Source organism: Macaca fascicularis, chromosome 4 (assembly GCF_037993035.2).
Source record: "Macaca fascicularis isolate 582-1 chromosome 4, T2T-MFA8v1.1".
Taxonomy (NCBI): domain Eukaryota; kingdom Metazoa; phylum Chordata; class Mammalia; order Primates; family Cercopithecidae; genus Macaca; species Macaca fascicularis.
The window spans coordinates 133,699,411-133,714,599 of record NC_088378.1 but is presented as its reverse complement, the minus strand read 5'-3'; the positions used below and the strand labels follow the sequence as shown (position 1 = coordinate 133,714,599).

Sequence of the window (15,189 nt, the reverse complement as noted above, 5' to 3'; positions counted from 1 at the left end):
CTCATTAGAAAGAAACTTTTAAAAGTGTTTGCCACCTGTTATCTCCTGAGTGACAGATCATGGCCAGATACATAGGGTGACGTTGTCTACCAGCCATAGGTAATGCATTGTGGCAGAGCTCCAGAAAGATGACAGGCTGACAGCCACAGGAATTGTGGAGAACCTGTCTTCTAGCTGGTGTTTGACCTCTACATAATACATTTCAAACACCTACTTAGGTGTTGTTGTTGTTGTTGTTGTTTTTTAATGGTTCAGGCCTGCAAAAGAGATTTCATTTCTTCATTTAACAAGCATTTATTGGGTATCTGTTAAATACCAACCAAGAGTGACCAAAGGAGTCTTTACTCTTATGGCACTTACATTCTAGTGGTGAAAGATAGCAGGCAAACAGGCATGTGGTGAGCTATCAAAGAATGATGTGTTGTGAAAGAAGAAAACAGGAAGAGGAACTGATTTAAATTGGGGAGTCAGGCCACAGGAGTTGTGGCTCACACCTGTAATACCAGCACTTTGGGAGGCTGAGGTGGAAGGATCACTTGAGCTGAGGAGTTTGAGATCAGCCTGGGCAGCAAAGCAAGACCCCATCTTTAAAAAAAATAATGGACTAATGCGTGCCTAGAGTCTTATCTACTTGGAAGGCTATAGCGGGAGGATGGCTTGAGCCTAGGAGGTCAAGGCTGCAGTGAGCTATGATTGTGCCACTGCGCTCTGGCCTGGGCAATAAAATGAGACCCAGTCTCAAAAAAACAAAAAATAAAAAAATAAATTGGGTTGTCAAGGGAAGGCAACTGAGGAGGTTTGAACTAGATTATGAGTAACAAGAAAGAGACAGCATTACAGTGATTTGGAGGTAGAGAGAACAACATGGGCACGAGCCCTGCAGCACAGTTGGGGAACAGAGAAAAGGCAAGTGTGGTTGAAATGTGGTGAGTGAGGGGGCAGAATGATAAGAGAGGAAGAGGGGAAGTAGGCAGAGTCAGATCACAAGGAGATTTCCAGGCTTTTTGTTTTGTTTTGTTTTTAAACTTTCTCCAGGTAAAAAGTTTGGATTTTATACTCAATAGCAAATTGTTGGATAGTGTTAAGCAAGAAAATAACATGCTCCAACTTGTTTTAAAAGATGACCATGGCTGCTTCGTGGAAAAGTCAATTGTATAAGGTCAAGAGTGGAAATGAGAAGACCAATAAAAAGCTATTTACAGTGGCCTAGGTGAGTGTTAATGGTGGCTGTCATAGAAGCATTGAGGAAGGAGAGGAATACATAGATTTGAGGTCTGTTTGTAAGTAGAACTAAGCATCTTGCTGAGTGTTGTATCTGTGAGACTACAGGAAGGATGGTAATCAAAAATGGTTTCTGCCAGGTGCAGTGGCTCATGCCTGTAATCCCAGCACTTTGGGAGGCTGAGGCAGGCAGATCACCTGAGGTCAGGAGTTTGAGAGCAGCCTGGCCAACATGGTGAAAACCTGCCTCTACTAAAAATACAAAAATTAGCCAGGTGTGGTGGCAGGCGCCTGTAATCCCAGCTATCCAGGAAGCTGAGGCTGAAGAATTGCTTGAACCCAGGAGGCAGAGGTTGCAGCGAGCCGAAATCATGCTATACTCCAGCCTAGGGGACAGAGCTAGACTCTGTCTCCAAAAGAAAAAAAGGTTTCTAGAATTTTGATCTGAGCAACTGGGAAGAAGGTTTCCCATTTATAGAGTGGAAAAGATGGGTCAGGCAAATTTGTGGGAAATATTGAGAATTCTAATTTGAAATACTAAGTGTGAGTCACATGTTGAGATGTCAAATAAGCAGTTAGATATGTGAGTTTGGAGCAAGGTAAAGAGATTTGGGATTGAAGGTAAACATTTGTGCATCTTTTGTGTATAGATACAGTATTTTAAAACCACGAGAGTGTGGGAGGTCACTACTAAATGAGAAGTAGAGGTAATGAAGACTGAGTTTCTGGACCTCCAGTTAAGGGTCTTTGCAGGGGAGGAGCAGCAGCAAAGGTGGCTAAATGGGAGCTGTTGTGGGGAAAGAGGGTTGTTTGATCTGGGATTTGAGTGACATGAAGGGATTTGAGTGACATGAAGAGTGTTCCGGAAAGAAGGATGGATCTGGCTGAATGCTACTGAGAGGGAATATGCTATGATCGAATACATACCCTTGTATATTAGTTTTCTGAGGCTATTGTAACAAATTACCACAAAATTGGTGACTTAGAATAATAGAAATTTATTTTCTCAAAGTTCTGGAGGCTAGAAGTCCAAGATCTGGGAGGGCTTCCTTCCTTCCAAGGTGGCCCTGAGGGAGAATCCATTCCTCACCTCTTCCAGCTTCTGGCGGCTGCCCCAGCATTCATGGGCTTGTAACCCTGTTACTCCAGCTTCTGCCTCCATCTTCACGTAGCTGTTTACTCTGGGTGTCTTTCTGAATTCCCTTTGCTACTCCCTTATAAAAATGTTCTTTGACTCTCTCTCTTGTGATGTCATTTAGGGTTCACCTGGATAATCCAGGGTAATCTCATCTCAAAATCATTAATTAATTTGGAAAGGACCCTCCACCCCCCAGGTAAGGTAACTTCAGGATTAAGACTCGATATCTTTGGGTGGCCGTTATTCAGCCTACTACCCCTTGGTTTTAGAAACGTGGTATCCATTGGAGAGCCCCATAAGAGTAGTTTCAGTGGAGCAGTGAAGCTTTACCTTTCATGCTTACTGTCACAAACAGAGCTCTGTTGTCTGTCCCAAGACCATGCAAGTTGATTACATACATTTTCTTAGGTAGTGAGTAGTTGTATGCCTGTGGTTAGCTTCAAGTTTCACATGTTCAACATGAGAAAGGATCAGAGTTCCCAGAAGTCTCTGCCAGTTCCTTTGGATTCAGTGTTCTTGACCCAGGTGATCCAAGCTGGCATTGTTTAGAAGTGACCATTATCTCAATAGCCAAAATCTGGTTTATTTTAGATTTAAAACATCTCCATTTTGAGTAATAATATCAGTAGCTATATTATTTCTTTTATAACCTGATTGACAACCATGTTGCTGAAAAATTTCTATCCAGAATGTGTAATGGATGTCATTTAGGTAATATATAGGTATGGTGGGCATTTTAAATACATAGACTATCTGAAGAGAGATCAAGGGACTCTGAGAAAAATGCCATTTTGCCAATTTTTTAAAAATTTTTTTTACCATGTTTCTGAAACTCAGATGTTAAAACTGGCACACTTGTTGCCAGGTTGTTCTCTGAAGGCTTTCCATGATTCCTGCTGGACAATTGGGAGTAGCAGAGGTTATATGAGTTATATCTGGCTTTTTGTAACATTGCGTGGACAAGAGGTAGTGACCACATTAGAAGGGCACCTGCTTCTTTGGTGGGGAATTCTGGCCCCTTCAGAGAAGTTGAGTGGAGATGAGAGGGGAGGGGACAATCACAATATTCTGGCAATAGAGAATGTTCTGCAAACCACAGATGTGTGTATACTGCATCCATACTAGAGAGTCTCTTTAGGATGGAGAGGCACCCCTAGTTCAAGTTCAATTAGTTAAAACAGGCATGTAGGATTTTCTTCATTCTCAATTCTTCGTTGTGTTGGAACTGAAATGACTGGGAATTTTAGGTTGTTTTCCATATGCCTGGAGGGTCAGGGAGGGCAGGAGTTGTGCTTCTTCCATATGAGAAGCTTACTGTCTCAGGGAGCTGACTTGATTTCCATAGACATTCTCACAAACCACCAGAGTGCTAGTTCTGGACTGGTATATACCCCTCAGCTTCTGTATTGGGGCAGAGGCCTAAGTTTGGCATGATGAATAGAATACAGGTGTTGGAGTTAGACCAGATTAATTCACTTACTAGTTCTGTAATCTTCGGCAAGTTACATACCCTCTTGGGACTTCTGTTTCCTCAGTGGTAAAATGGGGTTGAAGGTATCTGATATTGTGCCTGCCACATTATGGGCATGTAATAAATGTTAGATGCTACCATTAACACATCTCTTTATCCACTTACTCATCTTTTTCACTTATTGATACTTAATTTTCCTCATTGCTCTTGTGTTTATATTAAGCAGGATTCTAAAGGAATATCTACTTGTTTTTTGGGAAAGAAATAATGACTCCCTTTCCCCCATCTTGTGGCAGTTAACTGTTAGGTCTTCAGTTCCAGCACATGCGCAAACAGTCAGCATCAGAGAATACTTTCTGAGGGAGGCTTTCTTTAATTGTAAAACATAGTAAAGAGGGCAAAAGAAGGTTGGCTTATTCTATTTTTAGGGGCAGTTCTGGTCAAAGGCTCAAATATTGGAAATGGAATTGCTGAGGAATGAGGTTTTAAATAGGTCAGCTTGCCTAACATAGAGCATTCCAGGAGGTCTTTGGAAGGGAGAGCTATAAGAATGAGTCCTCTTGAGATAGGATCAGGAAGGGAAACAGCAGTCAGATGAATGTAACAGAAAAGTCATTATTATTATTATTTTTTGGAGACAGAGTTTTGCTCTGTCGCCCAGGCTGGAGTGCAGTGGTGTGATCTCGGCTCACTGCAACCTCTGCGTCCCTAGTTCAAGCGATTCTCGTGTCTCAGCCTCCCAAGTAGCTGGGGCTACAGACATGTGCTACCTCTCCCAGCTGATTTTTTCTATCTTTAGTAGAGATGGGGTTTTGTCATGTTGCCCAGGCTGGTCTCGACCTCCTGAGCTCAGGCATTCTGCTCACCCCTCGGCCTCCTGTAGTGTTAGGATAAGAGGTGTGAGCCACTGCGCCTGGCCAGAAAAGTCATTTATTGATTGCCCACCATGTAATCCCTGGGGTGCTATGCTGCCAGGTGCTGTGTTGTGAACAAAGGATGTTGGGTTGGCCTTTGGAGTTTGCTTACACCCAAGGTCAGATATTTTTCTATAGTTCCTAGCTTTGTGACCTAGAACAGGCTGCCCACCTGTGTAATGGGGATGAGACTGTATGTCTTTGATTTTTAAGATCGGCCCCCCCCCAAGTTGAATAATACCTTGGCAGAGGAGGGGGTAACATAGTGTTCCATTATTGGAACACTAAGCATGTGGGAATTATTTATATCTTGCTCAAGGTCATTGCCCTGGTCTCATTGCAAAAATTCAAAAAATTCCAACCTCTGGCATAAACAGGTTAAATTATTCATTGCTTGTAAACAATTCTAAGGTATTTCCTTGTTACAGAAATGCTAATGTGATTTTTTTAAAAAGTACATTTTAGAAGCAAAACAATATGGTAATACCCATCTTAGTGATGTTGGGATGATTAATAAGATAATGTATGTGAAATGCCCATCCAAGTTAGTATTCAGTGAATTGTAGCTATTATTAATGGATGAAAGGACATGAAAAATAATTTGGAGTATCTGAAGAGAGAATTTTAAACAAGAAGGTCATAATGTGACTAGGATCTGAAATAGGGAAGATTAAAGTTCAACTAATGTTATAGAGATAAATGACTGTGTATATGAGGAGAAAGTTTTACCCGTTTTCAAAGTCTTTGTTGTTTATAGTGATAACTTCGTATATTTTTCAGTATGAAAAGAGGGAATGTGGTAATCATGTGGTTTAAATGGACTCCCATACCATCTGCTGGGCATTTTAGAATGTTTCTGAACTTGTTGCTATATAAGCTGCTAACATACACAATAAATAAAAGCAAGCATTGGCTAACTTACAGGTAAAAAATAAAAATAAAAAACAAGTTTTTATATTTTTGTTTTTTTATTTTTATTTTGTTGAGGGGGGAGTGGTGGCTAGCTAGGGACTTGTTATTAATTTATCAGTTTATTAGTTCAGTTGCCTGGCCAGAAAGTTCTTTGCCTACATTTCGGACATCTTATGTTTTGATTAGAGTGATATGGAGTTTTTAGCTCTTCTTTCTTTCTTTTCTTTTTGTTTGCCCCAGGTCCAGCAAGACTATGAATCTCTGTTCCAAATGCTTTGCTGGTAAGTGCAGAAAAAGGGTTTTTACATTTACTTTCATTTTTCTTTTTTTTTTTTTGGTTGTTTTTAAGACTAAATCATTTGACCCTCCCTTGGATTTATGCATGGGGTTTTGTTTTCTTAGCTTGTGTGAGAAAGCAGTTTCACCTTACCAAGGTGCTTCATATATTTGCCTAGGACGGTTGAAACAGTCTTCCTTGAATGAAATCCTATCTCCTGTGTACTTGCACCAAACAAACTTTCCTTGGTTTACTGTTGTTGGTGTACAGTAGAACTGTAAAAAATGCGTGTATTGTAATAGGGTAGTAGATACTCATTGCTCATCTTGATTTGAATGATTAATGGTTAATGTTGCTTAAGCAATGAGAATATAACAGAATATTTTCATGTTGGAGTCAGGAAGAGAATCATGCTGAGTTAGCCCCTCATCAAATCCATCATAGAGGCCGCCATGGTGGCTCACACCTATAATCCCAGCACTTTGGGAGGTAGAGACAGGAGGATTGCTTGAGGCCAGGAGTTTGAGACCAGCCTGGGCAACATGGTGAGACCCCGTCTCTATAAAAACAAAAAAACTCCTGCAGATCCCTCATTGAAATCACCTCGGGTAAGTCATGTAATCTCTTTGGACCTTGGATTCATCATTATAAAATGAAGGACTTGGGCTTGACATGTGCCAAGGTCCTTTTCTAGCCCCAGAGTGGTAATTGGTTAACTTCTAGAATTATGACTCCTTCACAAAGTTGAAACTTTTAGGTGTTTTTTTGTTTTTACTTTTTTAAAAAAGAACTTTATATCTAGCGATCCTATATAAATAAGTCTTTACTAATTAGGATATGTTTAACTTTCCTTCTTCATTTTGTCAAAGATAAACAAAGCTGCATACTAGCTAAAGTTCTAAGGACAGATTTTAGTCAGTAATACACTTTTGCAATAGGGAAGAGGGTCCAGTATGAAATGAAGTCAATGTCGATTTGCAGAGATGACTGGGAGTTTTAAAGGGAGAATGGCAGGGGACTTGGGGTGGATAAACAGGGGATCTGTAGAGTCAAGGAAGTGAAAAACTTAAAAACATTGGTAAAATATGGTGATTAGGCCAGCTGTGCCTGTTAGCTGCCACTGTGACTGGGGAATAGATACCCTGTTTTTCCTGATGGTTACATTTTAAAGGAATGGCTTTAAAAGACACTCCTGAGTTGTAGGAGTTCAGCTCAAAGGGACAGAGGAAGGATTCACAGTTGTAAACCCTTTTTAGTAAATGATCTAAGAGGATAGTTAGGGCCTATCTTCAGATGCTGGCTAGAACAAACAGTAGATTCTTTGGCAGCCTTGAGCTTTGAGAGGCAGACACTTTAAGGGAGGCTAGGGTCATCCTAGGGAGGTAACCTTGAGCTGTTAGAAATGTTAGTGTTTAAAATTAGCCGGACATGGTGGCGCGCACCTGTAGTCCCAGCTACTCGGGAGGCTGAGGCAGGAGAATTGCTTGAACCCGGGAGGCAGAGGTGCAGTGAGCCGAGATCGCGCCACTGCATTCCATCCTGGCAACAGAGCGAGACTCTGTCTCAAATTAAAAAAAAAAAAAAAAAAAAAGAAATGTTAGTGTTTAAGTCTTTTAATGTGAAAGGAGTGGGTGGACCAAATCATTTGTTTTGAGAGTCCGTAATTTTTAAAGGTCCAGGTTGAGGCCTGGTCCAGAAGAGGGCTCAGAGGAGCCTGGCTAGATTTTTATTAAAGAGATTTTTGTTGTTTTTGTTAATTTTAATCTATTCATTATGCTATTTGGGCAAGGAAGTAATCATAGTGTAAGCTTTAGACCTTTACATTTGGGCCTAAACTAGGGGATACGTGGGAAAGACTTGGGAGAATTGGGGAAGCTGACGGCTCTTACGTGTTCAAAATTTGGAATTTGTCAGATATTTAGGTTTTTAAAAGAAAGAAATACTGGTGGATTTTTATTCAGCTTTTAACAGTATGTGTGCCATGTTAAAGGACTGTATCGGGCCAGGCACAGTGGCTCATGCCTATAATCCCAGCACTTTGGGAGGCTGAAGTGGGTGGATCACGAGGTCTGGAGAGCGAGACCATCCTGGCCAACATGGTGAAACCCTGTCTCTACAAAAAACACAAAACTTAGCTGGGTGTGGTGGCGCATGCCTGTAATCCCAGCTACTTGGGAGGCTGAGGCAGGAGAATCGCTTGAACGCAGATGGTGGAGGTTGCAGTGAGCCGAGATTGTGCCACTGCACTCCAGCCAGAGCGAGACTCCATCTCAAAAAAAAAAAAAAGGACTGTATTCTGCTTCTTACCTTATGTATCTATAGTCATAGATATGAAGAAATGCTTCCTCACTGATGAAAAGTTAACTTTATAGTAAATACTTTGAAAGTAGCAGTGAGACAAAATGTATACAGGTTGAGAACCCCAAATCCCAAGTCTGAAATGCTCCAAAGTACAAATGTTCCAAAATCTGAGAAAAACAAATCCCAACACTTCTGGTCTCAAGCATTTTGAATTAGGGGTACTCAGCCTGTGTTAGATTGTATATTTGTCCCCACATGGAGACCCCATTGTAATTTAGTAAAGCATGGGTTTGAGAGAAGGCCAGAATAATAAGGCCTTTGAATAATAAGGTGGTTCACATCAAATAATCATAAGGAACTGTCTTGTGCCCCTAAATGAATACAAAGTTAAAAAAAAATTATGAAGTTAGAGTTCAGCCATGGTCCTTGTGTTTCTTTGGACTTGTTACAGTTTTACTTTCTGTGTTTATAATTATCTGTCTCTAGTGATCTTTGTCTATTTACATTTTATACAACCTTGCCACTTTTGCTTTTATAAAAATATTAGAAAGACATTTTCAAGTATCTAAATAAAATATTTGCTTATCTCCTCTATATTTTTTACCCACACACTATTGCTTTCTCCAGTTGCATTTGCGTGGCATGACTAGTTAATATCCTGCCTGCTGAAACAATTTTAAGTTCCTTTAGAAATTCTCTCTCTCTCTCTCTCTCTCTCTCTCTCTCTCGTTTAGAAGTGAAGCTTAAACTACACCCGATAGCCTACTACAGTGTTAAAATACATATTAAAAGTCAAGCATAGAGTCTAATGAGTCTAATGAATATTCCTGCCTCTTACAAAAGCAGAAATGATACTGCCTATGGTATTTTTTTTTTATTTGAGTGCAAATCCAATTTATGAATTTGTGCATTTGGTTGACCAGTGTTTAATATTTAGGAATAGTTAGTACCTAATTCATGATGACCTCTTGTTCTAGCATATTGAAGGCCAGCTATCATTACAGCAGTGCTTTTCACAGAATGGTTTTGCTGACCTCCTAAATAGAAGTGTGGATGACAGAAGCATCAAAGAGGATGATCACAAGTGGGGAAGGCAGAAATTTTAAAAGAACTGACTGAAGTAACTCCTCTATTAATGTGACATCATCTCTATGCCCCACAAACCCTTAGAAATACTAGTTTTGGGAGAAGAGAGGAGTATGGTGACCAGAAGTAGCTTTATAAGGCAGTGAGTCAGAAGATATGTTTAAGGAATGGAAAGTTGTTGGAGTAGCACTGATAACAGATGCTTATCATAAAGCAAACAATACATGTTTCACAGTATACAAAATGCCACTTGGTTGATGGACTTTTAAGTGTGTACATACTTAATTTTTAATAAACCATAGACATGGTATAAACATAGTTTCATTTAAGACTAACTTTTAAGAAATTTGCTATCATGTGGTTCACATATGATGTACAAGTGTATGGTTGCATGAGATAAAGCTGGAAGATGCCACATGAAAAATTTAATTGTGGTAGTCTCAGAGTAAGAGTAATTGGGGAGCTTTAAATTTGAATTTTCTCTGTATTTTCAGATTTAAGTATTAATGTAATTGCACAAATTACAGATTTTTAAAAAGTGAAGTGAATTTATACAATCTCGAAGTGGTTTGTTTCTTTCTGGAATGAGCAAAATAAAATTAGCTGTAGTCTGCAGCATTGGAAATCTAAATGTTGACATCCAACGTGAGTGATATAACAATGCTGAGCACAGGGTGAAATCGTAGATAAACCAAAATGCTAACATCTTTCTTGAAAGTGACTTGAGTTTCATGATAGTTCCAGAAGAGGATAACAAATTCCCATTTCATACCAAGTAAATTAAAATATTTCCTTACGAACTTGCAACTTAGTGGTTGCAGTTACATACTAATCGCTTTTCTGCTTCCCATTTCCTGTTATAATACCAGAGTAAAAGTGGTATGATTCTAGTCAGTTTTGAAAAGCGAAGAGTTGTAGGTTACAGCTGAATTTTGAGGCATTACAGTTGAGAGGTGAAGCCGGCTGGGCTTCTGGGATGGGTGGGGACTTGGAGAACTTTTCTGTCTAGCTAAAGGATTGTAAATGCACCAATCAGCACTCTGTGTCTAGCTAAAGGTTTGTAAACGCACCAATCAGCACTCTGTGTCTAGCTAATCGGGTGGGGACTTAGAGAACTTTTCTGTCTAGCTAAAGGATAGTAAACATACCAATCAGCACTCTGTCTCTAGCTAAAGGTTTGTAAAGGCACCAGTCAGCGCTGTGTCAAAATGGAATAATCAGCTGTCTGTAAAATGGAGCAATCAGCAGGATGCGGGTGGGGCCAGACAAAGGAATAAAAGTAGGCCACCCGAACCAGCAGCGGCAACCCGCTCGGGTCCCCTTCCACCTGTGGAAGCTTTGTTCTTTGGCTCTTTGCAATAAATCTTGCTGCTGCTCACTCTTTGGGTCTGCGCCACCTTCGTGAGCTGTAACACTCACCACCAAGGTTTGCAGCTTCACTCCTGAGGCCAGCGAGACCAGGAACCCACTGGGAGGTAGGAACAGCTCCGGTTGGGAGGAACGAACAACTACAGACCCACCGCCTTAAGAGCTGTAACACTCACTGTGAAGGTCTGCAGCTTCACTCCTGAAGCCAGCAAGACCACGAACCCACCAGAAGGAAGAAACTCCAAACACGTTGGAACATCAGAAGGAACACACTCCGGATGCACCATCTTTAAGAACTGTAACACTGCGAGGGTCCGTGGCTTCATTCTTGAAGTCAGTGAGACCAAGAAACCACCAATTCCGGACACACAGTAAGAGGAACAGAGTGAGTCTGACAAATTTTAAGCTCTTCTTATATATATTTCTTTTAAGAAATGTAGGAACTCCACAGATAATTTAGAAACAAATTACCAATTTTGGTATTGATAATTTTGGGGAAAAAAGCTTCTGCAGATGTAATTAAGTTAAGGATTTCCAGATCAGATAATCTGGGATAATCTGGCCAAGGACACTTATCCTTAGAAGAGACAGAAGAGGGAAAGACAGAGACTCACAGGGGAAAAGGCCATGTGGATCAATACCAAAAATTTTGCAGGATGGTGGAATTTGTAAGCTTGTCATACCTTGATTTTTCAAATTCACCTTTTCCCAAAAGAAAGCAACTGTTGGCCAGGTGCGGTGGCTCATGCCTGTAATCCTAACACTTTGGGAGGCTGAGGCGGGTAGATCATGAGGTCAGGAGATCGAGACCATCCTGGCCAACATGGTGAAACCCCCATCTCTACTAAAAATACAAAAATTAGCCAGGTGTGGTGGCACGTCCTGTAGTTCCAGCTACTTGGGAGGCTGAGGCAGGAGAATCGCTTGAACCAGGGAGTCAGAGGTTGCAGTGAGCCAAGATGGGGCCACTGCACTCCAGCCTAGTGACAGGGCGAGACTCCGTCTCAAAAAAAAAAAAAAAAAAGCAAAAAAAGCAGTGTTTGAATAGAGTATTTCTGTTTTTGTAATCTTTCTGACTTGGTTGCTTTCGTATACTGTTTGATTTCTTCAAAGCCGAACACCCAAGAGGGATTTCTCAAGTGTAACACACACACATTTTGGTCATGTGTTTGTTAAAAGGGGACAGCTCAACTTACCAGGCTCTACTTAACCATTATGTGTCTGTTGGTAGGTACCTGTTGGATAGTTGGGTGTCTGACATTCAGAATATCCACAAACCCACCCACAAGTAACAAATGTTAATGTTTTGCCTTTTTCCTTATCACATTAAAAAGGGCACTAAAATGTCACAGTTTTCTTTTATCCTATTCATCATCTTCCCGTCTCAGAGACAACTGCTCTCCTTATCCTTGTATTTATACTTTTTATTATGAATGGGCATTTATATAAATATTATGATTCTGTTTTTAAAATGTTTAAATGGTATTTTGTACTAGTCAGTCTACAACTTGTATTCTTTTAAATAATGCTTTTAGAAACTAATCATGTTGACACGTTACTCTTGTTCATTTTAACTATAATATTCCGTTATAATTAATATCTAGATTAACCTAGAACAATCTCCGTTTATGCACTTTGTGCTAGTGAAAATGTTAATAGTACCTCTTTGTACCAAACTGGTACTCTTGTAAGTGTACCAATTTGTTTGATACATTAATTGGTCACCTTCATTATAATATGCCCTCATTTATTTATCTAGTCCCCTGTAGAGGGACATTTGTTTTCAGCGGCCATTTTTATACCACAGTTGCAATCCTGTGTTTTCTCTCTCTCCTTTTCTTCAGCACTCGCTTGACTATGTTAAAATAATGTTTCTGTAAGAAACTCTGTTCTTTACGGTGTAGCCTCACTCTGAAATGCGAGCAAGACTCGGGCAACAGGTCCTTAACAGATTAGCAGTGCTGGACTGTGGCAGCCTTTTCTGATCTCTTAGTCTATAGCAGTTTGATGTCTTAGTAATAAGCATTCTTAAATTGTGTGGTTAATTATTATGCTAGTCAAGATATATGAAGCAGTGTGTTAAAGATGATGATGTTATGGAAATTATGTCAAAAATAATTGTTGCATTTCTAACGGGAAACAGAGTGCTCAGTGCTGTGAAATAGCTGAGAGGTGGCTTCTTTTGGGCCTCAAGTGGGAAAATTGTGACCATGTATTAGAGTATGATAGGGAAAGTGGAAGAAATTTAGTAGTTACTAGGTCTTTTAAGGTAGTGTAGTCTGTCACTTGGCTTTATTTCTTCCTACACGTTGGTCTAAAGCTGTGGTCTCTTTATGGTAAGACAGGATTATCCTTTGTGGCATAGAGAGAAAATGTTAGAATTCCTACTTGTGTTTATTTCTGTCCTGTATACATAATCTCATTGGTATCTATATTAGTTTCCTAGGGTTGCCACAACAAATTGCCATACACTTGGTGGTTTAAAACAACAGAAGTTTATTCTCTCGCAGTTCTGGAGGCCAGACGTCTGAAACCAAGGTAATGGCAGGGTTGGTTTCCTCTAGAAAGGGAGAGGGAGAATTTATTCTATGCCGCTGCTTGTTTCTGGCTTATCAGTAGTTCTTGGCATTCCTTTGCTGATAGACATATCACTCTAGTCTCTGCTTCATCCACATGGCCTTTTCCCCTGTGAGTCTCTGTCTTTCCCTCTTCTGTCTCTTCTAAGGATAAGTGTCTTTGGCCAGATTATCCCAGATTATCTGATCTGGAAATCCTTAACTTAATTACATCTGCAGAAGCTTTTTTCTCCAAAATTATCACATTCACAGATTCTGGGTGAACATATTTTGGGAGGTGGGGACAGGGACAGGGTGCATCATTCAGTCCACTACAGGAATATGTAACTACTTTTAAAACAGACATGGAAGAGATGTGCACTCACGTTTTGTACTGATGGTACACCTTTATCAGAGCTTGGAGACTTCTAGTTTAGAGAACTGTTTGGGTCAGAAATGGTTGGCCTCTTTTCATGTAATTAGACAACCCTCTGTGACATGAAAAGTAGTATGAGTTAAGGCCGGGAACGGTGGCTCTTGCCTGTAATCCCAACACTTTGGGAGGCTGAGGTGGGCGGATCACGAGGTCAGGAGTTAGAGACCAGCCTGGCCAACATGGTGAAACCCCGTCTCTACTAAAAATAAAAAAATTAGCTGGGAGTGGTGGCGCACACCTGTAATCCCAGCTATTCCGGAAACTGAGGCAGGAGAATCACTTAAACCCAGGAGGCGGAGGTTGCAGTGAGCTGAGATCATGCCACTGCACTCCAGCCTGGGTGACACAGCAAGACTTTGTCTCGGGGAGTGGAGTGGGAAGTTAATTGCTAATATTCCCTATGTTTCATGTCCTCAGTAGACTAGTGCAGGCTACTGTATCAGAATGACCAGGCTTAGGTTTATGGGCTCCCGTTTAGACTTGTCAGGAATATGGGTAACTTTCAGATAGACTCAGAAAAGCAGGAGACTGTTTTGTGCTTCAGAGGCTTTGGCTCCACCAAGTTTCAGATACTTAGTGTAATTCTTGTTCTGGCTGTTTCCTTTGTGTGTGAATTAGAAGATTATGATGAGGTTGCTTTTTGACATTTTTCCTGGATATAATAACCCCCTTATACTTAATTCTTAGTCCACAGCAGGGATGATGAGTAAAAAGATTGGACATTATTTTTGGGCCATTAATGTATGACTAAAATATCATCTTTCATGCTATAAAATTTTATACCATTTAAAAGCCTCAGCGCTTAGCTGGTTCTTGCAGTGTAAAGTAGATCTAACTATATGTTAACAGTCTTAACTATTTTTTTTGTAATTTATAAAGAAAAGAGGTTTAATAGCATAGTACTGGCATCTGCTTCTGGGGAGGTCTCTGGAAGTTTCCAGTGATGGCAGAAGGCCAAGCAAGAACTTGCATATCACGTGGCAAAAGCAGCAGCAAGAAAGAGTGACAATCTTAACTATTATCAAAGGTTGTTTTACATTTCTTAATTTACTTTTAAACTAAATATTGGGGATAGAGAAGAAAAAATACCTTAGGACTTCTGGTTTGAAGAAAAAGAAAAATGGTACAAAATCTTAAATGGAGAATGCCAAAAGACAGACACTTTAGTAGTGGAACAAGAATTAGTTTTTGTGAAAAAAGAAAGATATAGACAATTATATGTTTTTCTTTTTAAGGCAGTAAAATCCTGAAATGAAATAACTGCAATTTTAACTAAGATTACTGCAGCCCTTTTATATTATGATGTCCTTTAATACAGTAGTATCACATTTGATCCTCACAATGTTGGTGATTTTATAACTCCATTTTACAGATAAGGAAACTTTGACTCAGATGGGTTAACTCATGTTCCCAAGATTAAATAAATTTTAAACAACTGAGATTTGATCTGTGGGAGTTTAGACTTGATCTAATCTCCACTGTTTGATGTTATTAGGAATGAAAGTAGTAG

General features: G+C 40.0%; 1 protein-coding gene across 8 annotated transcripts in view; it reads left to right on the top strand.

Annotated features, from left to right (window-relative positions):
* ZFAND3 (zinc finger AN1-type containing 3) overlaps positions 1 to 15,189 on the top strand; it is a 336,158-nt gene that overhangs the window by 107,471 nt on the left and 213,498 nt on the right. For all 8 annotated transcript variants that reach the window (XM_045390223.2, XM_074038173.1, XM_045390222.2 and 5 more), the window contains one exon: positions 5,897 to 5,937. In XM_045390223.2, the coding sequence (XP_045246158.1) occupies positions 5,897 to 5,937 (41 nt within the window). The remainder of the gene's footprint in view (positions 1 to 5,896; positions 5,938 to 15,189) is intronic.